This window comes from Gossypium hirsutum, chromosome A08 (genome assembly GCF_007990345.1).
Source record: "Gossypium hirsutum isolate 1008001.06 chromosome A08, Gossypium_hirsutum_v2.1, whole genome shotgun sequence".
Lineage (NCBI taxonomy): Eukaryota > Viridiplantae > Streptophyta > Magnoliopsida > Malvales > Malvaceae > Gossypium > Gossypium hirsutum.
In genome coordinates this window covers 123,784,809-123,811,606 of record NC_053431.1, presented here as the reverse complement: position 1 = coordinate 123,811,606, position 26,798 = coordinate 123,784,809, and the positions used below count along the sequence as shown (strand labels likewise).

General features: G+C 34.4%; 1 protein-coding gene and 1 long non-coding RNA gene across 2 annotated transcripts; both read right to left on the bottom strand.

Moving 5' to 3' along the window:
- Positions 1–2,157: 2,157 nt before the first annotated feature.
- On the bottom strand, positions 2,158–21,424 carry LOC107936276 (uncharacterized). Its single transcript, XR_001694375.2, has 2 exons — positions 21,243–21,424; positions 2,158–2,528 (listed from the first exon to the last, which is right to left on the bottom strand). It is a non-coding gene; the product is annotated as an uncharacterized lncRNA (long non-coding RNA).
- Positions 21,425–24,834: 3,410 nt separating this feature from the next.
- On the bottom strand, positions 24,835–25,743 carry LOC107936293 (uncharacterized). Its single transcript, XM_016868987.2, has 3 exons — positions 25,508–25,743; positions 25,357–25,424; positions 24,835–25,230 (listed from the first exon to the last, which is right to left on the bottom strand). The coding sequence occupies exons 1-3, from the start codon at positions 25,596–25,598 to the stop codon at positions 25,087–25,089; spliced, it is 303 nt and encodes a 100-aa protein (XP_016724476.1). The 5' UTR covers positions 25,599–25,743; the 3' UTR covers positions 24,835–25,086.
- Between the last annotated feature and the right edge of the window lie 1,055 nt (positions 25,744–26,798).

Here is a 26,798-nt window from a genome sequence, read left to right as displayed (position 1 = left end):
TTATAATTGAATCGGTAACTCAATTAAAAGTGACACTAACCGAATAAAATATTTAAATATAAGTCTATTAGATTTAGATAAAATCGGAAGCTTAAGTTTTATTTTTTTATAACAAGTGTCAGTTTTAATGTTGGTTTGTTAAACTTAACAATGTATATTTAAAATAAAATATATCAAAATGAAAAAAAAAAGAGAGAGAGAGAGAATTTTATTAAACTTTTTTGTTGATTTTTTTAAACATTAATCTCATTAGAGGTTCTTAACCAACTTTTAAATAAGAGGATAATGCGCTTCAGTGTACTTAAATTCACGACTTCTTACACTGGTGACAATACTGATGTCAATCAAGCTAAGACTTAATTGATAAATTTTTTCTATTAATTTTTTAAAACAATGTGTTTTTGAATATAATCGTAAAATAAATGTGAATATATATATATCATTTTTAAATGGAGTTACTTGGCAATTTAAACCATAGAAACATAGAATTTTATATGCTTTTTACGTTATACTATGTTTTAATTTTTAAATAATTTTGAAAACTTTATGTTAATTTTATTTTTTTATAATTTTTTAAATTATTTATTATCATAACATTTATGATAAAATAATACACATTAATTATGAAATATACGTAAACCACCATATAAATTACTATATTAATATCTAGTCTAATTTCTTACGATTCCATTCACTTACAATGAAATTTGTCCAATTTGTCCAATTTAAATGAAGTTAAAAAAAAAATACTTAAAAGGACTGAATGTGAGCAATTCAAACCCATTTTGAGCAAATAAAAAGTAGAGTTATAAATGACATAGTTGAAAAATAAAACACGCTTAAATTTAAATCTTTTTATATTAAATTGACAATAACACTAATAATGTCAATCAAACTAAAAATCAATCAAGTTTTTATTAATATTAAAATTCGGGATTAAACTTAGGATGAAAATATATATTAAAAATAAATTTAATGAACATATGGAATGAAGGTGTCAGTGATTAAAGGCCCAATATTAATAGGAATTGGGCTCGTTTGGATGATAAGGCCTAAAGCTCCATGAAAATAAATTAATGCATATATTATATTCCAATCTCCAATCCACTTATTTTAGCTAAATAATACTTGAATTTAAATTTGGTAATTTGTGTCAAACGTAGCTACGTTAAGGTTTAAATGGTAAAAAATTTTATTAAAAAATAAAAAATAAATAATCAACTCAAATCTTAGATGAAAATAACACTAGATTGAGGCTTTAATTGAAATTTAAAAATTAATTAAGCTCTATAAATAAATTATGTTTATTTATTTATTTATTGAAGTTGTTATTATTTGTCAAATGATGATTGTGGTAAATGATATTGCAATGGATAGATAGGATGACGGGATGGGGTGAGTTTAACCCGACTTTATTTCAATTTTACCTATCCCATACCTGCCTTTTTATAAATAAATACTATACTCCACTTTGACGTCACCTAATATATCATAGGATACATATAAAAAAATAATATCAATTATTATATCAATATTTAAAAATTATTATTTACTTTTATAAAAAAATATTTATTTATATTCAGTACTTATATTTACTAATTTATCAAACAATTATATGATTTAAATTCACCATTTTAAAAATTTAGCAATAAAAATTCAGTACTTAAAATTTTAGTTTATCAAACACATCCCTTAGTATTCGATTAAAACCTCAATTGAGTGTTAGTTTTAATTAAAAGTCTTTTTATATAATGTCTAGAATTTAACTATTCATAGTCTTTCCGACCCTTAAATAGGAGGATTAATGTGCTTCATTGCTAGGGAAGAAGCTAGAAATTTTTTTTTAGACTAAAATTAAATTATATATTTTTATGATAGTAAAAATACAATTTCACCATTTTAATAGCTTATATGTTTATGATTTTAAAGGACTAAATTAAAATTTTTATTATTATTTTCGAGGTCAAAGTGTAATTTTACTATTACTAATTTTTTAAAATTTTATAAATTATAAAATGACTTGAATAGAAAATTTTTCGTTTTAAAGAGACTGAGGCCTTGCGACCCCTTAGCTTTGCCACTATTCATCGCCTCAAACCTATATTCTTTTATACTGATAACAATGCTGATGTGAATCAAACAAAAATTAAACTAAAATTTTTAATTAACAGTTAATTAATTATTCAACTGATTTTTTAATATACAAAAGTCATTTTAAATTGAGTGTGTTAAGCCCAATTTATGCCCAGGGCCCAATACATTTAAAACCCAAAACAATTAACTAAGTAGACCTAACCCAATCTCTAAACCCAATACCAACCATTACCCAAACCCTAAACCCATTAGACTTAAACCCAAAACAAACCCTAACAGCCTAAAGCCCAGCAAAATTAAAGAAAAATGGAGACCCTAGCAGCTAACACCCTCAGCCGCAGCAACCGTGGAGGTTCTCAAGCACCGCACGTCGCGCGTCCCTCTGCGTCGTGCGCTCCTCTACTAGGCCACATCAGAGACGTGCTCGACTGAACCTACAAACAAGCAAGAAATGGTTGTAAAAAGGCTATAAAAGCCTTCAAAAACATTGTAAAAAAAGACCGTTTTTTGGAAAGAAAATACAAGAGAAAAGAATACAAACAAAAAGTTAATAACAAGCAAAATCGTCAAAGTTTAGAAGGTTGTTTTCACTCTTTTGCTAAGATTGTCTATTCCTATTCGTTTTTATGTTTGGAGAAGGGACCAAACTCGCCTTCGTCGGCGTAGGTGGAGGTGCACGAAAGCACCGATGATCCCATGGGTCGACCTCGGCGATGGTGTGACGATGCCGGCGCCTCGAAAATTTAGTTTAAAACCCAAGCAAACAAGAGGTTTGCTTTGGCTGCCTGCGAAATGGCTAATGGCCATTCAGTAGTTTAGGTTTTTGATAACCCAGGATGAAACAGCGCCGCATGAGGAAATAAAGGGGGGGAACCTGCGCGCTGACCCTTCGAAGGGTCCGGATCCGTGTTTTTTCCCCCTAATGGTCGATTTACGCCATTAGTCCCTCGTCCTCGTGCTAGCATCCAATCATGTCATATTCAATTTTTTTTAGTTCTTTTAAATTATTCCTGGAACTTACACGCCATTACAAATCAGTCCGCGCTGGAACGTACAGTTTTGAAGCGTAGTTTATTTTCATTTTCGGTCCCTGTTTGTTTGCACGCATTGTATTACAATTTTTAATGTTGTAAATTGGCCTTCTGATTTTGTTTTTTTTAAATAGGTCCTTTTTTTTTCCTTTTTTCCTCTTTTCACTTGTTTCTTTATAAATTCACTATTTATTTTAATGTATTATGATTGCATTACCTAGTATGTATATATGTATTTATGCTTACTTTCAAATCCATGTATATTTATAATTTATTTATTATTATTATTTTTAGATCCAATTTTACTGTTTTTTTTATCTTCTAAATATTTTCATCTATTAGTGTTTTACATGTAGGTATCATTTATATTAGGTTTTTCACATTATGTATTATCAATGGTTGACGGATGATTTTTTTTTATATTTTGTGAAATTCTTAACTTCATACTATATAGATTATTATTCGTGTAGATTCATTTGTAGATGTTTATACAATTACATGTAAATAATTTATGTTAAGATTTTGTTGTATGTGCGTGGTTTGTTTTCTCGAGCATATTATTATGTTTACATGTATTTTTATATCACATCTTATTTACAAATTTTGATGTATATGGCACTAATTTTAAAAACTACTTTCTATAGTATTTGTTTTGAAATTGTGTGTTAAACTTATAATTTCCTAGGGTTTTACCATGTTTCTTTGTTTTAAAATTACGACAGCATTAAATTCAAATACTTCTAAAATTATTTTTATATATGTGCGCACAATGTTATTAATTGTTTCATATATATTTTATTATTGTTTCCATATTATTCTACGTGTATATTGCGTATTATCATTTGTTTTCTTATTTTTTTTCTAATTATACGTATACAACTATTTTTTTTGAAAATCCCGTTTTAAAATTACACTCTTTTTATTTCGACTATTTTCTTATTATTAATATGTATATTATTAGGAATCCTTTTTCCTATTATCTTCTGTTTTATATTTATATAATTGTTTTATTTCTTTTGTTGTACCTTTACTAACATGTTACCACTACCATTTCATTATTTGTCATTAAACCTTTTTTTGTTACTATGTTTCATTGTTAATATGCATCGATTAGTTTAGTATGGTAATGTTATTTGAATGCGACATACCATTATTTTCGTTTTTTCAAATTTTAATTGCCCCAAATTCATTTATTCACAGATTTATTCTCAATTATTTTAAAATAACGGCAATGTTCGGTATTTAAAGAATTCAAAGGATCGTGCCCTAACGTACTGGGTTTCGCTTTCTTTGTTTGTTTTGAATATTCGAATATCCTTTTAAAGCTAAAATGCACGTTTTAAAGGCAAGACCATAGTTGAGGGTCAAAAATGTTATGTCCTAACGTACTGGATGTAATGTTTTACCTCAAGGTGAGATGGTCTTTAATATACATTTGACTTACCTAAATGTTTTAAAAGCCAATAAAATGAGGATCGCATTTTGAATTCTGTCCAAATCTTTAATTTTCGACATTTAGGACACTAATTAGTCGATTAAGTACCAATTTTAGGCGTGTCGAGAGTGTTAATCCTTCTCGTACGTAACCGACTCCGGAACCCGTTTTCTTAAAATTCGTAGACCAAAATGTTTTATAAGGTGGCCCAATTGCACCTCAAAAAGGATTGGTGACGACTCCCAACTTTCGTTTTCAAAAGTCGATTCCCGTTTCAAAAAAATGGTTTTAATAGCTTGGCGACTCCACTGGGGACCAATAATAGAGTTGAGCTGTAAATTGATTATTTTCTGTCTTCTTGTCAAAATTTAGAAATTCAGTTTTTCTAAAAATACACGATCCTCGCTTTGCATTTTCGGTGTCCTTGTTGAGTTTGTTTTTTTTCGTTGAATTTCTTTATAAACTCTCGCATCATATCGCATGACTGTTGTGGTCACACCTTTTAAGTGGGAGTGAGAAACTATGCTTTCGTGAGGTTTTCACCTCCGCATGGGCTAGGGGACCACTTCCGGAATACATCCGTACTTATGTCTTCGTGAGGTTTTCACCTCCGCACGGGCATAAGGAAATGTATTCCCCTGAACTGAACTTGATTCATATGAACCTATAATGAGTGAGGGTCGAGGAATCTGCTGGTTCAGGTACCTTTACTCTAGAACTAAACCACATATAGTGAGCTGTAGGAACCCGCCTTAGGTAGAATTACACCTAGCCTTAGTGGTTGCCCGAATAGGCATTTGATAATTTCTTGATTTCTTTGATTTCTATTCTTATGCATGATTCTGACTTGTGTTTTTCCTTCTTTCTTTGATAGTGATTGCATAACATTTTCATCATAAAAGGAGGTATCGATATACGGTTCGGTTACTAATAGAAAGTTTTTCCATGAAGAACGAATTCATTGATAAAGTGAAAGACAACGCATTTGTCCAAAGATGGTCGGAGAATGCACAGTTAGAGAAAGGTGACAGTTTGACAAAGGGTACACGTCGGAGTTATGGGACTTTACCCGTATTAGTGTGGTTCAGAATGATCTTCAGGAGTTGAAAGAATTATGGAGTCACTGGGATGAGGAGATGAAGCAGCTACTCTACTGTAATTATGGTGATATTCCTTATCTCCTCGATGTTAAGGTAGATAGGTATTTGTTCCACGCCATGGCTCAATTTTAGAATTACGCCTACAGTTGTTTTACTTTCGGAAAGGTGGATCTAGTACCTACTGTCGAGGAATATACAACCTTGCTTCGTTGTCTGAGGTTTCAAGTTGATAAGATTTATTCTAAAGCTGTCAATACCCCAAACTTTGTAAAGAGGTTGATGAACATCACTGGGATGAGTGAGCAGTGGGTTACGGCTCGAGTCCAGTAGAAAGGCAATGGAAATTCTATCTCTTGAGAAAATTTGAGAGATCTGATCCTGACACACCCTGATATAAAGAAAAGAGTTGATGTCTTCGCCTGGGGCGTATGGTTTGGTTATTTTCCCTAAGGCTTTAAGGCATGTAGATGAAGCAGTCGCCGATCTATTTGACCGATTTGGTAAAGAAGTCACTCCTGTTCCTGCAATCTTAGTTAAGACTTTCAGATCTTTGAGTGCATGTCGAAGGGCAGGTGAAGGCAGATTTATTGGTGTGCACAACTCTTTTTAGTATGGTTTCATAGCCATTTTTGGAGGGTAGAAAAGGCCTCTTACCGACCTTTTCTCGGAGATTACTCACCTTTGAAAGAGATAGTGACCATATCGAGAAGAGATGACATAACAGAGGAAAAATGGATAGCGATACTTCAAAATCTCCAAGAGGAGGATATATAATGGAAATCCCCTTGGATGGTTTTCGATGAGATTCTCTACCGATGTGGGAGTTATGATTGGGTCCCTTTGTTGGGATTTGGAAAGCCGTTGGATACGCCCCTCTGTTTGTATTGAGGCAATATAGATCGAGAAAATTTATACCGATGACACATGGGCTAGAATAGAGTGGGTTCTCGTATGGGGAGAAAGACTCCAAGAAAAAGAGCCGCGAGATTTACAATGCTTGGAACCAAACCTGTCGGATAAAGAGAGTTGCTGTGAATCCAATGGTGACTCCTGAATATAATGAATGGTGGAGTAGAAGGGTTAACGACAATATCCCGATGCCAAATTTAGAAGAGCTCGACCGATAGAGGAATATCTACGAGTGGTCCCCTCCGAATTGGAAATCATAAAGCAAAAACTTCGAAAAGAAAATCTCAGAGTTAGAAAGAAAAATAGAGCAGTTGGAGGAAGAAAAAGTGTACTTAAAGTTGGATGTTGATGTTCAAAAATCCGAGGTTGAGAATTTGAAGAAGAAAAAGAAAGAGGTTGAGGAGGACCTGGACAGTCTGAAGACTGATTACAAGCAGCTGTATAAGTCAATAAGAAATGCTGGATTGGGTAAAATGTCTGAACAGTGGAGGCAAAAAATCCAAGAGGAAAAGGTTAGGGCTGATTGGTGGGAGAAAAAGTTCCATGATGCTCAAGCTCGAGAAGTCACTTGTAAAAAGAGTTTGGATGATAGCCAGAATGAAAAACAGATGTTAAGAGCTCGGGTGACAAAGTAAGAAATGGCACTACAGCAACATAGGAGTCGTAACTTAGTGATTGAATTAAGGGCTAGCCTAAGTAAGATCGAGAATTTGAAGGGAAAAGTAGAAGAACTTGAGACTACACTTCAGAACTATGAGTATCAAATTGAATTATTGGAAGCAAATAATGAGCAACTAAGGGAGCAACTTCACCGATCTCAGGATCAGGTCCGAGATACGGATCACCTCATGGGCAAAGCTATAGCTCAGATACGAGAGGTGGCTGATCATTTACAAACTTTGGCGGTCCAATATGAGTTAGAGTCAGATCGGGGGCAAGAGTTAGCCTGCTTTCTTAGGAAAGTAAAAGCTTTGGGTGTTAGGGCAATACCGTATATGTAATTCATTTTATGTAAAAGATTTTGTTTTTCAGTGAAGTTTTCTAAATGGAATTGAATGTGAATCAACGTCTCCTTTTTGCATTCATGTCACGCATTTGCATTGCATAGCATTATAAATATTAAGTTGCACAAAAGAACCCTATTAATTAGTGATAATTTATCTAGTTACCCTGGAACATCGCTACTATACACGAAGAAAAATAAAGGATATGGATCAGACGTTAGAGAAGTTAGAACAAATGCAAAAGGACATGCAGGAGCAACTGCAAGCTCAGATGCAAGAACAGCTGGCTAGGATCCAGTAGGAGATGAGGGATCAAATGCTGGAGTCCCAGAAAAACATGCTGGAATCACAGAACAAAATGATAAGCCAGCTGACACAACTGTTTAAGGGAGGGTCTGACAAAGGAAAATGCCCTATGGTTGATACTGGGAATGACAACGATGACTCTGCTTGTCCTACAAGCTTTGCCCCAGTAAATATTCAAGCACAGCCACAAAGGGTGTCTGTTAATGTTAAACCTCTGTATCAAGCTGGCACTTCGGCACTAGTAAACTTCCTAACGGGCTCGTGCTCTAACCCTAGAGACAATATGGCAAATCCCCTGGTCCCCGACTTCGATGAGGTTGAAGGGGAAAAAGTAAGGGCGGAGCTCCCAAAGCAGCTCGAGGATCGATGCAAATGGTTAGAGGAGAAGTTCAATGAGCTAGGAAGTGCTGATCATTACTGCAGAGTTGACGCAAAGGAACTCAGTTTGGTCCCGGACTTAGTACTTCCTTCGAAGTTTAAGATGCCAGAATTTGAAAGATATAATGGAACCAGCTGCCCTGAGGCTCACATTACAATGTTCTGCCGGAGAATGACGGGATATGTCAACAATGACCAATTGTTGATTCACTATTTTTAGGATAGTTTGACTGGGGCCGCAGCCAAATGGTACAATTAGTTGAGCTGTGCTCAGGTCAAATCATGGAAGGATTTGGTGCAGACCTTCATGAAACAGTATGGCCATGTGACTGATATAGCGCCTGACAGGATTACATTACAGAACATAGAAAAAAGGTCAGGTGAAAGTTTCAGGAAATATGCCCAGAGGTGGAGGGAAGTCGCTACGCAAGTCCAACTACCACTGCTGGAAAAAGATACGACTATGCTATTTATTAATACCTTGAAGGCACCTTTCATTAATCATATGTTGGGGAGCGCAACTAAGAGTTTCGCAGACATAGTGATGTCTGGCGAAATGATAGAAAATGCAATAAGGTGCGGGAAGATAGAAACGGGGGAAAGCACGAGAAGGTCAGCCCCGAAGAAAAATGAAAATGAAGTAAGCAATGTGAGCTCAAGCTATTCAAAACCTGTTACCATTAATCAATCGAGAACCGTAGTCACAGGCCAACAAGCTTCACCAAGGCAAGAGTCCAGCACCAAGAGAGATACGGAGATGATACAGTTTACCCCTATCCCGGTGACATATAAGGAACTGTACAAAAGCCTATTTGATGTACATGTTGTAGCGCCATCCTCTCTAAAACCGTTGCAGCCCCCATACCCCAAGTGGTATAACACAAATGCTCAGTGTGAATATCATGCAAGGGCTGTGGGGCATTCAATAGAAAGTTTCATCTCGTTTAAGAAGTTAGTCGAGAAGCTCATCAACATGGGTGTTGTGAAGTTCGATAGAGGAGGCTAGTCACCCAGTGGTCATCATTTCACGGACAAAAATCAGTGAAGCTGAAGCAAGGGTGACACCAAGAATCGTTATCCAAAAGCCCAGGGCCTTCTATTTTAAGGATAGCAAAAGAGTGCCTTAGAATTATAACGGTAGTGTGACAGTTCTGGAAAAGGTGAGTTCGGTCGATACTGTAACACCCCTTACCCGTATTCGTCACCGGAATAGGGTAGGAAGCATTACCGGAGTTTACCGAATTAATTTTCCATTAATACGAGTTAAATACTATTCATTTACTAAAACATGTCATGGCGTCCTTTAGATGGGCCTCCAAAGCCCAAAACATTCTTCGAGACCAAACTAGAATTAATCGAAACCATAGGAATTTTCGCAAATCTCAATTTTTTTATAAATATCTAACCTTCCCTGCAAATTTTAAAACCGAGACCAATCCAACCAACCAATTCATTTAATCAATTTGATACCAAATTATACTACTATTATAATTATACTATTTAACATATTCATCATTCTTTACTTTAATGTATATTTCTTAAACAAGTCTTAGTATTTATATAATCATCAAACCTTATACATGCCATATAAATCAAAAAGAAATTTACAAAAGCTACCGGAGATAATCTGGATAGTGTGATCCTCTGTGTTGATCCGATCCTCCGTATACTTCCACGTCAATCTACAAGAGACATTGATTACACTCATGTAAGCTTATAGAAGCTTAGTAAGTTCATAGGCATAAAATATAAATCTTACCAAATATTTATACACTTATACAATATACACAATTATTAAGTTCACCTGTCAACCACAGCCATTGGTGAGTTCCCTTGTATAAACTTACTACTACTTATCCATTTTCTTTAATTCTTTTGGGCCCATTTGTCACATATTATTCTTTAACCAAATTAGGGAATGGTTACGGAAAATTGAGTACTTCACTTTCACTTTGCCATAGTATAACTATGGTCTTGCGTATGATCACTTATCACCTTTTGAAGTCATAGTCCTGCCACGGTCTTACACTGATCACATTTATCACTTGTCACTGATCAGATAAGTGTAGCTAAAACTACCACTTATCACTTATCACTTGTCACTGATCAGATAAGTGTAGCTAAAGCTAGCACTTATCACTTATCGCTTGTCGCTTGTCACTTATCACTGATCAGATAAGTGTATTTGAGGATACCACTTATCACTTGTCACTGATCAGAAGTACTCAAATTCGACATTCCGCTCAATTTAATCATTTATTCGATTTTCATGTTGTTATTTTATTCTCTATTTATCAATAAATATATTTCATCATACATATTACATTATATAATTCATAAAATTAACATATAATCATTAAACTTCAACCATATGAACTTACCTGGGTCGATTTGCAAAATTTGTGAAAGTTCAGGGACTAATTAGCTACTTTTTCTTTTCCTCGACTTGCTTCGGGTTATCGATCTATCATTGTAAAATCATTCACTTATCAGTATTGACTTCATCTTCAACCCGCTTATAAGTAATATTATCTATAATTTCATTATTTACTTATGTATATTCTAGTGCTGTCCATCAGTGCCATAGTCACTAAATTATTTTTATCTTTATTTACAGAACTCAAAATTAGGATCCGCTAATTTTCCCTGAAACTAGACTCATATATATTCTTATCATAAAATTTTTAGAATTTTTGGTTTAGCCAATAAGTACAGTTTATTCTTTAAAGTCACCCCTGTTCTGCTGTCTAACAATTCCGATCCTTCTTCACTAAAAATTAATTATCTCTTTATACAGAATTTGGATGATGTCCATGTTTGTTTCTATTGAAAATAGACTCATTAGATATTTTAAAAATATAAATTTAAGCCCCTAATTATTTTTCTCCAATTTTTTATGATTTTCCAAACTCAAAACAGGGGAACCCGAAATCATTCTGACATTGTCTCACAAAATCTATTATATCTCATGATCTACAATTCCGTTGCTTACACCGTTTCTTCTATAAGAAACTAGACTCAATAAGCTTTAATTTCATGCTTTTTTCATCTTCTAATTAGATTTCTAAAATTTATGGTGATTTTTCAAATTTAGACAACTACTGCTGTCCAAAACTGTTTTAGTGCAAATGTTGATTTCGATTTTTGCCCCAAATTTCACAGTTCATACAATTCAGTCCTTGCTCAATTAATCCCTCAATGAAGCTAATTTTTCCAAATTAATGCTTTACCTAGACATTATAAGTTATTTCACAATTATTTAAATTCATAATTTCCACATAAAACCCTAACTTCAAACTCTTTCAACATTAGGTCCCAAACATTCATTTTCTATTCAATTATTTCAATAAAATCAGCATATAAATCATCATATAATTCCAACACATATTCATAACAACTTCCAATTTCTTTCATAAAATCAAAAACTAATGAATTCAACAAGTGGACCTAGTTGTAAAAGTCATAAAAACACAAAAATTTCAAGAAATAATCAAGAATTGAACTTACTTGCAGTAAAAATATGAAAAACCAGCTTAAGAAAACCCTTCTATGGTGTTTTTACTGATAATAATGCAGAAAAATAACGAGAATTCTAGATAATTCCACTTTAGTCCTAGTTTATTAAGTAAAGTTTGCAATATTCCAATTTTGCCCTTAATTCATCAATTTTCCTGCTGATTTCATGCACCTTGCAGTCCAGCCCAAATAGACCTTGGGTCTATTTACCTTTTAAACCCTCTTTCTTTTATCATTTAAGCTATTTAATCATTTCCCATAATTTTACATTTGTTACAATTTAATCCTTTTTATTCAATTAACTATCGAAACTTTAAAATTTCTTAACGAAACTTTAATACTAACTTATTAACACTCCATAAATATTTATAAAAATATTTATGGCTCGTTTTTAAATTTTCAAACTCTCGATATCTCATTTCTGATTCTAATTTTTAAAATTTTTATTTCTAGTACACTATTCGCTATTTCAAAAATTTTCCTAACTTCACACTTAACTTATATTCACTAAATTATTAATATTTTCTACTCATTTGTCGGATTTAGTGATCTCGAATCACTATTCCAACACCACTGAAAATTTAGGCTATTACAGGTACACTAAGCACAGAAGCTGAACCTGTAAAGAAGAAGTCATTTGTGATCAGACAAGGAGAAAAGATGACAGAACCACTAGTTAATAAACCAGTAATAGAGAACGAAGCCCAAGAATTTTTGAAGTTCCTGAGACACAGCGAATAGAGTGTTGTAGAACAATTGCATGAGCAGTCGGCTCGCATATCAATATTGACTTTGCTTTTGAGCTCGGAGACACACCGTGATGCACTGATGAAGGTGTTGAACGAAACTTATGTCGCTAACGATATTTCGGTAAACAAACTAGACCGTCTTTTAGCAACATAAGTGCCGACAACTTCATTTCTTTTTGTGACGATGAAATACCACCGGGGGGCATGGGATCTACCAAGGCTTTACACATTACTACTCGTTGCAAGGGGTATACGCTACTGGGGGTGTTGATTGACAATGGTTCGGCACTGAATGTCCTACCTCTGGCCACATTAAACTGATTGCCTATAGATAGCTCTCATATGAAGACATGCCAAAATATAGTGAGAGCATTTGACGGCACTGAAAGGAAGGTAATGGGAAGGATAGAGATACCTCTTCTGATCGGGCCAAATACTTACGAGGTAGATTTCCTAGTAATGGATATCAAACCTTCCTATAATTGTTTATTAGGGAGGCCGTGGATTCATTCAGCAGGGGCAGTACCATCATCGTTGAATCAGAAATTAAAGTTGGTGACGGAGGGCCGGCTAATAACAATATATGCTGAAGAGGACTGTAATAGCCTAAATTTTCAGTGGTGTCGGAACAGTGATTCGAGATCACTAAATCCAAAAAATGAGTAGAAAATATTAATAATTTAGTGAATATAAGTTAAGTGTGAAGTTAGGAAAATTTTTGAAATAGCGAATAGTGTACTAGAAATAAAAATTAAATTAGAATCGAAAACGAGATATTGAGAGTTTGAAAATTTTTAAAACGAGCCATAAATATTTTTATATATATTTATGGAGTGTTAATAAGTTAGTATTAAAGTTTCGTCAAGAAATTTTAAAGTTTCGATAGTTAATTGAATAAAAAGGATTAAATTGTAACAAATGTAAAATTATGGGAAATGATTAAATAGCTTAAATGATAAAAGAAAGAGGGTTTAAAAGGCAAATAGACCCAAGGTCTATTTGGGCTGGACGGCAAGGTGCATGAAATCAGCAGGAAAATTGATGAATTAAGGGCAAAATTGGAATATTGCAAAATTAACTTAATAAACTAGGACTAAAGTAGAATTATCTAGAATTCTCATTATTTTTCTGCATTCTCATCAGCAAAAACACCATAGAAGGGTTTTCTTAAGCTGGTTTTTCATATTTTTACTGCAAATCGAGAACCCGAAACAAGTCTAGGAAAAGAAAAAGTAGCTGATTAGTCCTTGAACTTTCACAAATTTTACGAATCGACCCAGGTAAGTTCATATGGTTGAAGTTTAATGATTATATGTAAATTTTATGAATTATATAATGTGTGATGAAATATATTTATTGATGAATAGAGAATAAAATAACAACCCGAAAATCAAATAAATGATCAAATTGAGCGGAACGTCAGATTTGATTACTTCTGATCAATGACAAGTGATAAGTGGTAGCCTCAGCTACACTTATCTGATCAGTGATAAGTGACAAGTGATAAGTGGTAGCTTTAGCTACACTTATCTGATTAGTGACAAGCGATAAGTGATAAGTGGTAGCTTTAGCTACACTAATCTGATCAGTGACAAGTGATAAATGTGATCAGTGTAAGACCGTGGCAGGACTATGACTTCAAAAAGTGATAAGTGATCATACGCAAGACCATAGTTATACTATGGCAAACTGAAAGTGAAGTACTCAATTTTTCGTATCCGTAACTGTTCCCTAATTTGGTTGAAGAATGATATGTGACAAACGGGCCCAAAAGAATTAAAGGAAATGGATGAGTGGTAGTAAGTTTATACAAGGGAACTCACCAATGACTATGGTTGACAGGTGAACTTAATAGTTGTATATTGTATAAGTGTATAAATATTTGGTAAGATTTATGTTTTATGCCTATGAACTTACTAAGCTTCTATAAGCTTACTTGAATGTATTCAATGTCTCTTGTAGATTGACGTGGAAAAATACGGAGGATCGGATCAACACAGAGGATCACACTATCCAGATTATCTCCGGTAGCTTTTGTAAATTTCCTTTTTGATTTATATGGCATGTATAAGGTTTGATGATTATATAAATACTAAGATTTGTTTAATGAATATACATTAAAGTAAAGAATGATGAATATGTTAAATAGTATAATTATAATAGTAATATAATTTGGTATCAAATTGATTGAAATGAAATGGTTGGTTGGATTGGTCTCGGTTTTAAAATTTGCAGGGAAGGTTAGATATTTATAAAGGGGTTATATTGAGCAAAAAAAAATTTGAGATTTTGCGAAAAATTCCCTATGGTTCGATTTAATTCTGGTTGGGTCTCGAAGTATATTTTGGGCTTTGGAGGCCATCTAAAGGATGCCATGACATGTTTTAGTAAATGAATAGTATTTAACTCGTATTAATGGAAAATTAATTCGATAAACTCCGGTAATGCCTCCTACCCTATTCCGGCGACGAATACGGGTAAGGGGTGTTACAAGGACATTATCACATCTATTACTAGCGATGCACCGTACATTGACAGTGATAACGAAGGGGTTGAATGTTCGTTTCGATCATTAGAGTTCATGAATACAACCTTCATCACTGAATGGGGCAGGATCCCGGTGCCCAGATTCTCTAAAGCTACGAAGATGAGTTTACAACTGACAGTAGGAAGAGGAGCGTTGCCCAGAAGGGGATTTGGGAAATATCTCCACGGACGAGTGAAAGTGCTGATTTTAGCAAGCAAGTGGGACCATTTTGGCTTAGGGTATAAGCCAGACACACAACAGAGAAAGAAAGAGCTGGAGAGGAAGCAAGAAAAGAGAAGGGCAAGATTAAGTAGGGCAGAGGTCAAATAGGAGCCAATGACCTTTCCCCATATATCCACTACATTCGTGGCAGGAGGAGTTGTCCATCCTGAATTGAAATTCACAGATGAAGGAACGGCTGAGGGAATGGTGAAGATTCTGAGCATCAATGCCATATTAGAAGAAGGATTGAGAGAAGCAAACCTAGTGGGCATTCGCCCCTATGAGCCTGGAAGTGTTCTGAACAACTGGACTGTAGAGGAACTTCCTGTAGTTTTTAGAACTAATATAGAGTAATGTTCAAAACACGCTTATTGTTTTTTAGCCTAGGGGCAATAAGAAATTTTCTGTGAAATAAGCCTATGTTTAAATCATTTATGCTTTCAATAAAGATACATTTTTCATACCTCATCAAGCAATTATTTTTTTCCTTTCTTCTTTTCTTCATTCCATTCATACCACACAAATAAAATTCTTAGATATTATTTCATACCTACAATAGGTACCCAGATGTTGATGTTATGAGTAACAGTAACACCGCTATGAATTCAGAATTCTCTTTCGAGCAAGACATGTGCCTACGGGGATCACAGGTATTTGAAGATGACGAAGATAGTGGTTTATCTCTGGATTTGCTAAGGATGGTGGAACAGGAAGAAAAACAGATTTTGCCTCACGAAGAGACAATTGAGATTGTGACCTTAGAAGTGGAGAATGAGGTGAAAATTGGCACTTGTATAAAGGAAGAAACCAAGCAGAATCTCATTAAGCTATTGCAAGAATTCAGAGATGTTTTTGCATGGTTGTATCAAGACATGCCAGGGTTAAGCACTGATATTGCGGTGCATCGCATCCTCATAAGAGATGAGTGTAAGCCAGTTCAACAGAAGCTCCGAAGGATGAGACCCGATGTGGCAGTAAAGATAAGGGAAGAGGTCAAAAAACAATTTGATGTGGGGTTTTTACAGGCGATTAACTACTCAGAATGGGTAGCCAACGTTGTCCCTGTCCCTAAGAAGGATGGAAAGGTGCAAATGTGCATAGATTAAAGAGATCTCAACAAGGCTAGCCCAAAGGATAATTTCCCGTTGCCTCACATTGACACCTTAGTGGACAATACGGCAGGGTATTCACTGTTTTCTTTTATGGATGGGTTTTCTGGATACAATCAGATCAAGATGCACCCTGAAGACATGGAAAAAACCACGTTCATAACCCTATGAGGAATGTTCTGTTATAAGGTGATGCCCTTCGAGTTAAAATATGCGGGAGCGACATACCAAAGAGCCATGGTAACCTTGTTCCATAACATGATGCACAAAGAGATCGAGGTCTATGTAGATGACATGATCGCAAAATCCCGGACAGAGTGGGAGCACGTTCAAGTTTTGAGGAAATTGTTCTTGAGATTAAGGAAATTTCAGCTAAAGCTTAATCCAACCAAATGCACTTTCGGAGCCAGGTCAAGAAAACTACTTGGTTTCGTGGTCAGTGAAAAGAGAATTGAGGTTGACCAGATAAAGTCAAGGCTATACAAGAGCTGCCTCCGCCCCGCACTCAGAGAGAAGTTCGAGGTTCCTTAGGAAAGTTAAACTACATCGCCCGGTTTATTTCATAGCTGACAGGAAAATGTGATTCCATATTTCATCTTCTCAAGAAACATAATCCGGGCGTGTGGGACGACGAATGTCAAATGGATTTTGACAAAATCAAACAGTATCTGGCTAATACTCCGGTGCTAGTACCACCTAGTCCTGATAAGCCTTTGATTCTGTATCTGACCGTGTTTGACAATTCAATGAGATGTGTGTTGGGCTAACATGATGAGACAGGAAAGAAGGAAAAGTCGATATATTACCTTAGCAAGAAATTTACTGAGTGTGAAATGAGATACTCGCCAATTGAGAGATTGTGTTACGCCTTAACCTGGACGGCTTGGAGGCTGAGGCAATACATGTTGTACCACACGACTTGGTTAATCTCGAAACTAGACCCTCTCAAGTACATGATGGAGTTAATCGCCTTGAATGGGAGAATGGCCCAATGGAAAATTCTGCTCTCCGAATTTGACATAATCTATATGAACCAGAAGGCTGTGAAGGGGAGCGCAATAGCAGATTTTCTAGCCAGCAGAGCTCTAGAAAACTATGAGCCCTTGAACTTTGATTTCCCCAATAAAGATCTAATGTATGTGGCGATTGTTGAAGAGGACACGCCCGAAGATCATTCTTGGAAACTGAATTTCGATGGGGCATCAAATGCCGTTGGTAACAGAATTGGGGCAGTCTTGATATCCCCAAATGGAGATCATTATCCATTCACTTGTAAGCTGAATTTTGACTGCACAAATAATATGGCAGAGTACGAAGCATGTATCATGGGAATTCGAGCAGCCATAGACCGCAGAATCAAGGTGCTAGAGGTATATGGAGACTCTGCATTGGTGATCTATCAACTTAAAGGGGCATGGGAGACGCGAGATCCTAAACTGACCAGTTATCGAAAGTTAGTTTTGGAGTTAATTGAGCAGTTTGATGATATCAACTTCTTTTATCTCCCACGTGATGAAAATCAGATGGCCGATGCCTTGGCTACATTAGCTTCTATAATCAGAACAAATGAACAAGAAGATATGAAGCCAATCCAGATGAGTATTTGTGGGTCTCCGGCTCATTGCTGCAATATAGATGCAGAAGAGGAAAGAGATGATCATCCTTGGTATCATGACATTCTAAAATATGTAAAGAACTGTGAATACCCAGAGCAAGTAACTGAAAATGACAAGAGAACGTTGAGAAGGCTTGCCAATGACTATGTCTTAGATGGCGAGATCTTGGATAAAAGGAGGAAGGATCAGGTGTTGTTAAGATGCGTTGATGCTGTTGAAGCGAAGAAAATCCTGAAAGAAGTCCATGAGGGTGTCTGTGGGACGCATGCCAATGGTTTTACAATGGCCCGACAAATCATGAGATTCGGGTATTACTGGTTTACGATGGAGGGAGATTGCATCCATTACGCCAAGAAGTACCCTAAGTGCCAAATTTATGGAGACAAGATCTATGTGCCTCCTTCACCTCTTCATGTTATGACTTCCCCATGGCCTTTCTCAATGTGGGGCATGGACGTCATTGGGCCAATTTCGCCAAAGGCCTCTAATGGTCATCGATTTATTTTTGTGATTATTGATTATATTACCAAATGGTTTGAATCCGCTTCATACGCCAATGTCACAAAATCGACGGTTAGCAAGTTCTTAAAGAAGGAGATCATCTGTCGCTATAGTATGCAGGAAAGAATCGTATCTGACAATGCGTTGAATTTGAACAATAGCGCGATAGTGGAAGTCTGTAGCCAGTTCAACATTAAGCACCACAACTCATCACCATATCGCCCGAAAATGAATGGCACGGTTGAGGCAGCTAATAATAATATCAAGAAAATTATGGGAAAATGACTGAAACCTACAGGGATTGGCATGAAAAGTTGTCGATTGCCCTTTTTGCCTATCGAACTTCTGTTAGAACTTCTACGGGGGCAACACCTTTCTCATTAGTTTATGGGATGGAGGCAGTTTTACCCATTGAAGTTGAAATCCCTTCTCTTCGAGTTTTATCAGAGCTGAAATTAGACGAAGCAGAATGGACCCAATCCCATTATGATCAACTAAACTTGATTGAAGAAAAGAGGCTGAGGGCTATTCGTCATGGTCAAATGTACCAAAAGAGAATGATGTGAGCTTACAACAAAAAAGTTCGCCTAGGGTATTCCATGAGGGGGACTTAGTATTGAAAAAGATTCTCCTTATGCAAAAGGATTTCAGAGGGAAATTGATGCCAAACTGGGAAGGACCTTATGTAGTGGAAAAGGCATTTTTCTGGAGGAGCATTAATATTAGTTGAAATAGATGGCAAGAGTCAGCCTAACCCAGTGAATGCGGACTCAGTGAAGAAGTACTTTGCCTGAGGAGAAAATGGGCCAAGGTGAAAGCCCGCAAAGGGTGCCTTGAGTTCAAAAAAAAAACCCGGAGAAGCTAAGGCGAAAACCCGCAAAGGGCGCTTTGAGACTAAAGGGGCTTTGAATTGAAAACCCATAAAAAGGCAATTCAAATGTTTGATGAGAAATGGGGCATGCGCTAGCCATCCTGTACCTGAATTAACAAGAATGAGATATACTACATCTTAAGGGCATCGACAAAGTACTACAGATCTCCCAGACACATGTTCAACTTAGAGTGGTCTTCAGGAAGTTCGTACAGAGAAGCTCAGGCCGAGATATCTGGGACACCAGTTTCACTTTCTCATTCTTTGTATTTTAACAATATTTGCTTTCTTTGCTCAATCCATTCTTTACAGATTTTGTTCATAATAAACTTCAGTCTTATCCATGTCTATAATCTTTTTCAAGCATTTCATATTGAAATAATGATTAATGAACTAATAACGCTTTCACAAAAGAAGTTTTGCATATTACTCTGAAAGGTCTCTAAATAATATAAGAACCTGAAACAGGACAATTATTTAGAATTCACCAGGCTTAAAGGGTTGGAAACGTAGGAGAGATAAGGGTCCGACCACCTCTCTAGGTTCTCTGCTATTAGTTGAACGCGGAAACATACGTCAAGGATATTACCTTAGCAAGCAGCAAGAAATGACAAATCAAGCATTAAAATAGATCATTCTCATGACATTTTGCATTCTTTCATCTAAACATTTATAATACATTTAGTTAGGAGCATTTGATTCATTCTGATCATGGCGTCCTAATCATTTGACATAAGCATGGGCCCTAGGAAATCACTTTTACAAGTGGTTTCCCTAGTGGACAACGTAGTAGGATTGACTAAAATTTTAGTAGGCTTTAACCCCCTAAGTAATAGGGTAACAAGCTGAAAATTACAGATCTTATCTCCCTAAGCAATAGTGGGGCAGATAGAAAACAGCAGGCTTTAACTCCCTAAGCAATAGGGTAACAAACTGAAGATTACAGATCTTATCTCCCTAAGCAATAGTGGAGCAGATCAAAGATACAAGCCGTAACCCCATAAGCAGTAGGGTAACAGGCTAAAGTTTATAGATCCTAGCTCTCCGAGCAGTGGTAGAGCAGGACGAAGACCCGCCTTAACCCCCTAAGCAGTAGGGTAACAGGCTAAAATTACAGATTTTATCTTCGCTGAGCAAGAGCAGAGCAGATAAAGTTTCAACAAATTGTATCTTCATGAAACATCTATGAGGCATTTGGAAGCAATAGGATGCAGTGGGTTACGATAAGGTTACACCAAGAAGCCAATATCTGACAGGACTGGGCAAAATTGGCCTTTATAATCTTTGCTTCGTTCCCATTACATGACAACAAGCAAAGAGGGGCAGCTGTTAAGCCCAATTTATGCCCAGGCCCCAATACATTTAAAACCCAAAACAATTAACTAAGTAGACCTAAGCCAATCTCTAAACCCAATACCAACCATTACCCAAACCCTAAACTCATTAGACTTAAACCCAAAACAAACCCTAACAGCCCAAAGCCCAGCAAAATTAAAGAAAAATAGAGACCCTGGCAGCTAACACCCTCAGCCGCCGCAACCGTGGAGGTTCCCAAGCACCGCACGTCGTGCGTCCCTCTGAGTCGTGCGCTCTTCTACTAGGCCACATCAGAGACGTGCTCGACTGAACCTACAAACAAGTAAGAAATGGTTGTAAAAATGCTATAAAAGCCTTCGAAAACATTGTAAAAAAAACCCGTTTTTTGGAAAGAAAATACAAGAGAAAAGAATACAAACGAAAAGTTAATAACAAGCAAAATCGTCAAAGTTTAGAAGGTTGTTTTCACTCTTTTGCTAAGATTGTCTATTCCTATTCGTTTTTATGTTTTTACAAACTGTTTTTGAATAAAAGTTTGGAGAAGGGACCAAACTCACCTTCGTCGGCGTAGGTGGAGGTGCACGAAAGCATCGATGATCCCATGGGTCGACCTCGGCGATGGTGTGATGATGCCGGCGCCTCGAAAATTTAGTTTAAAACCCAAGCAAACAAGAGGTTTGCTTTGGCTGCCTGCAAAATGGCTAATGGCCATTCAGTAGTTTAGGGTTTTGATAACCCAGGATGAAACGGCGCCGTATGAGGAAATAAAGGGGGGGAACCCGCGTGCTGACCCGTTGAAGGGTCCGGATCCGCGTTTTTTCCCCCTAAAGGTCTGTTTATGCCATTAGTCTCTCGTCCTCGCGCTAGCATACAATCAGGCCATATTCAATTTTTTTTAGTTCTTTTAAATTATTCCTGAAACTTACGCGCCATTACAAATCAGTCTGCGCTGGAACGTACCGTTTTGAAACTTGGTTTATTTTCATTTTCGGTCCCTATTTGTTTGCACGCATTGTATTACAGTCTTTAATGTTGTAAATTGGCCTTCTGACTTTGTTTCTTTTTAAACTCGGTCCTTTTTTTCCTTTTTTCCCCTTTTCACTTGATTCTTTATAAATTCACTATTTATTTTAATGTATTATGATTGCATTACCTAGTATGTATATATATATATATTTATGCTTACTTTCAAATCCATGTATATTTATAATTTATTTATTATTATTTTTTTTAGATCCAATTTTACTGTTTTTTTTATCTTCTAAATATTTTCACCTATTAGTGTTTTACATGTAGGTATCATTTATATTAGGTTTTTCGCATTATGTATTATCAATGGTTGACGGATGATTTTTTTTATATTTTGTGAAATTCTTAATTTCATACTATATAGATTATTATTCGTGTAGATTCTTTTGTAAATGTTTATACAATTATATGTAAATAATTTATGTTAAGATTTTGTTGTATGTGCGTGGTTTGTTTTCTCGAGCATATTATTATGTTTACATGTATTTTTATATCACATCTTATTTACAAATTTTGATGTATATGGCACTAATTTTAAAAACTACTTTCTATAGTATTTGTTTTGAAATTGTGTGTTAAACTTATAATTTCCTAAGGTTTTACCATGTTTTTTTGTTTTAAAATTACGACAGCGTTAAATTCAAATACTTCTAAAATTATTTTTATATATGTGCGGACAACGTTATTAATTGTTTCATATATATTTTATTATTGTTTCCATATTATTCTGCGTGTATATTGCGTATTATCATTTGTTTTCTTATTTTTTTTTCTAATTACATGTATACAACTATTTTTTTTGAAAATCCCATTTTAAAATTACACTCTGTTTATTTCGACTATTTTCTTATTATTAATATGTATATTATTAGGAATCCTTTTTCCTATTATCTTCTGTTTTATATTTATATAATTGTTTTATTTCTTTTGTTGTACCTTTATTAACATGTTACCACTACCATTTCATTATTTTTCATTAAACCTTTTTTTGCTACTATGTTTCATTGTTAATATGCATCGTTTAGTTTAGTATGGTAACGTTATTTGCATGCGACATACCATTATTTTCGTTTTTTCAAATTTTAATTGCCCCAAATTTATTTATTCACAGATTTATTCTCAATTGTTTCAAAATAATGGCAATGTTCGGTATTTAAAGAATTCAAAGGATTGTGCCCTAACGTACTGAGTTTCGCTTTCTTTGTTTGTTTTGAATATTCGAATATCCTTTTAAAGCTAAAACGCACGTTTTAAAGGCAAGAACACAGTTGGGGGTAAAAAATGTTGTGTTCTAACGTACTGGATGTAATGTTTTACCTCAAGGTGAGATGGTCTTTAATATACATTTGACTTACCTAAATGTTTTAAAAGCCAATAAAATGAGGATCGCATTTTGAATTCTGTCCAAATCTTTAATTTTCGACTTTAAGACATTAATTAGTCGATTAAGTACCAATTTTGGGCGTGTTGAGGGTGCTAATCCTTCCTCGTACGTAACCGACTCCGGAACCCGTTTTCTTAAAATTCGTGGACCAAAATGTTTTATAAGGTGGCCCAATTTCACCTCAAAAAAAATTGGTGGCGACTCCCAACTTTCGTTTTCAAAAGTCGATTCCCGTTTTCAAAAAAATGGTTTCGACAGAGTGGATGGTGTGATTTAAGATTGGATTTTAGTGAAAAAAATTTAAAAGAAAACCTTTAAGTAGATCGAATAAAAAATATATTAACACATCTAATCACAATAATTGATTAAAATAATTCCTAAAACTTTGAAAATTTAAGACGGTTTATAGGAAATCGATTTAAAAATATTTTTATTTTTTAAATTAAATTGTATCTATATTTATCCATACTCATTATAAAATCTGTAATTGAATTAAAATGGATATTACATTATTTTCAAGTGTGAACATTTAGTAGATATACATTATGCATGTGGTCATGTTAGTCACTTATAAGTTCTATTTAAACCAAATCATGGATCAAGCTAGATTAGGTTTAAGTTGAATTGACTTAAAATTTTAGGTTTGTTTATTAAGTTCAGCTCTGGCCCAACATAAAAATGGGTCTCAAATTTTGCCAAAGTTTAGTCTAAATTAAAAATGTTAAATTCGAGCTCGATCTAGCTCGCCCGTATTAATTTTTTATATTATTTTTATATAAAAATAAATTTAAAAATATAATATGTCATATACACTAAAAATATTAAAATAAATATTTTCCAACAAATTAAAAATATATTTAAAAAATTAACAATAAAACAAGAGTTATACAATATCTAAATAATAACAACAAAATAGTAGCAACTAGCACTATAATAACAAAATGTCAACAAAACAACAACAAAACGAAAGTAAACAAAAACAAATTTGAAAGTTAGGCTGATTCGGGATGGGTTGGGACTAAAAAAATCCTACTCAAGACCTGACTCATTTAGAAAACGAACATTACTTTTTGTTCAAACTCATTCTTCGGGTTTATATTTTGCCTAAATCATTTTACTTTTCGGATGGACCGTACGGATCAGGAATTTGTTGAATTCCAATATTGAAGAGATGAAACTTAGATTATTGAATTATCCTAGTAGAGTAGGCTTGAGGGATGAGGAATTTGTTTTTCTTTTCTTGTTTCAAAACCCTACAATGGAGGGAGAGTCTTGATTGAATATATGGATTGGTAGGCTGTTTTAGAAAGAGTGTTGTCGGTGTTTTTGGTTGTGCTTTAGTTGATTGGTTATAGTTGACATTTCATTAAAGTAAGTGTGATTGGCCTACATCTCTGCATGACCATCTTAAAATACGTGTATAATTGGGAAGTGATGCTCTTACATGCTTGCCATCTCATTTCTTAATGTCTTACGGTTTTTCTTTTCTAATTTCCTTTTGGTTTTTGTATAATGCCACACTATTAACTTGTTTGTCTCAATCATTTTTTTAAGGCATAACTTATTTCATCTTAATAAAGGCAAGAAAATGATCACTTTTGGAACATTCACTTTATTACATACTTCAACTCCAACAACCACAGCCCACAATTTCCAACAACACATTAACTTCCATTAATATCTTTTATATATATAAAAAAATTAACAAAATTTCTTGATCTAATCACAACTTTGAGTTCAATTTATAATAAGCACCGTAAATCCATAATATTCTTAATTTACAACATGAACCCACAGTTTCCAAATCATGTTAGATTATAGTACAGACATTCTTTAAGCATACAAGTACAATAAAAAAAAAACAAGTTTAAAACATAATTATGGATACAAAGAGAGACAACCAAAAGACGAACTTGTCCTAAACCAAACCCAGATCCAAACTCTGAAATTTCCCTCATTCTATATAGATAGACAGATGATCTGTTTTTTTAACCTGTTCCTGGAGTTTTAGGATCATGGTTCTTGTTTGCACCAGGTCCTGAATAATCTGTGCTTGCCAATAACATCCTTTCGTTATTTAATGCTTCCCCTTCCTCTATTACTTCCTCACTTCCACTCAATTTCATTACATCCTGCCCCAAAAAACACAACAAATTAACCAAAATCCTAACCATTACTTGTGAGTTCATGTGAAGGATGTAAAAGAATGCAAAAGGATAAAAACCCTGTAAGAATATCAATTAGGGCATTCAAAATACCTGAACAACAACATCTTGAGCAGAAGGAGAAGAAGGGAGGAGTTTCTTATTATTTGGCATGGAGCATCCTATAAAAGACCAAATCAATTATTTTGAATATCAATAAACAAATCAGAATTAAAAGCTAAAAAAATTCAAATATTAGCCTTACTTGTTACAGGAACAGCAGCAGAAGAATTGAGGAGATAAGAAAAACCCAGAAAAATGATCATCAAACTAACAACAAATTTGTTCTCATCCATTTTTAATGCTTTCAACAAACTCACAATGATGACAAAAAAGAAAAATAATTTCGATGATGGCAAAGGGAAGCATGTTAGTTCCCTACTTTATATACCTAACAAGTAAGTGAAGAATCTTTTCTATTTTATTTTTTACAATTTATGTTTGATGTATTATTCGTGTATATAGTTCGACATATTTATAAAAATGATACAAATAATATTTAATTGTCTCTGTGACGCTAAATTTTATAAAAAAATTAACATTAAAATAATTTGATTCACAATACTAAACCTTATAATTTGTATATTTAATTTATTTTTTCATTTTTATCATATATTAATTATTTGATCAATAAATGAAGAATTTGGGGAAAAAAAAGAAGTCAACTTCTTTCTACCATTTATTTTATTTTAAAGTGTGGGTGAGTTCCACTTGCCTAACAGTCCAACTTTATATCCTTTCCTTAGGTCATCCACTTATCATTAAAATTAAAATAATTTTAACATAAGATTACTTGTAAAATAAAACAGTGAATTGAATGTGTGCATTAATTAATGTTTACGTGATGTAATGTAAGACAACAGATACGAACAAACAGCTAGATATTCACGAGATTGAATTTGTTGTAGTGTCACACATTGACTGAGGTTTGTGTATGTGTATTATATTTCCTATGGAATAAAAGTCTAAAATTATTTAATTTTTATATTAAACAGTTTCTTAGATTATAAAATTAACATTATTATTAAGTGTAACATGTATTACTTTATAAATATGTTTAGGTAACTTAATGTTAAAAAGTTATAAAATAATCTTTGAAATATTTGAAAGTTTTTATTTAAGTTTTTATTTTATTAAAATCGCTATTGTTATAACCTTCTCTGTTCGCACCACTTGTACTAACTGAAACCCCCTTTCTCCTCTACAATTCAATTTATTTTCATGAAACAACTTTGAATGTCACGAATTTACAAACCAAAATTCAAACAAATTTCTTTTCTAATCTTTGACATTGACCATCAAATTAACTTGAATCTAAGGTATTTTTTCTACTCCTTGATAGGTATTGATCCGCAGTACCAATTATCGAATTGTCGTTTGGAGCTCGCTAGCCATACTTTCTTTTTAAAAAAACTAACAGCCTAGTGACTTAAATGAAAACTTTCAAATAGTTTAGTAACTTAAATGAAAACTTCTGAATTATTTAATGACAATTT

Coding starts and splice junctions, on each gene's coding strand:
- LOC107936293 (XM_016868987.2), bottom strand. CDS start 25,598: ATGGATGAGAACAAATTTGTTGTTAGTTTGATGATCATTTTTCTGGGT. Junction 25,425..25,507: donor TGCTGCTGTTCCTGTAACAA/GTAAGGCTAATA, acceptor GGTCTTTTATAG/GATGCTCCATGCCAAATAAT. Junction 25,231..25,356: donor CTCAAGATGTTGTTGTTCAG/GTATTTTGAATG, acceptor TTTTTGGGGCAG/GATGTAATGAAATTGAGTGG.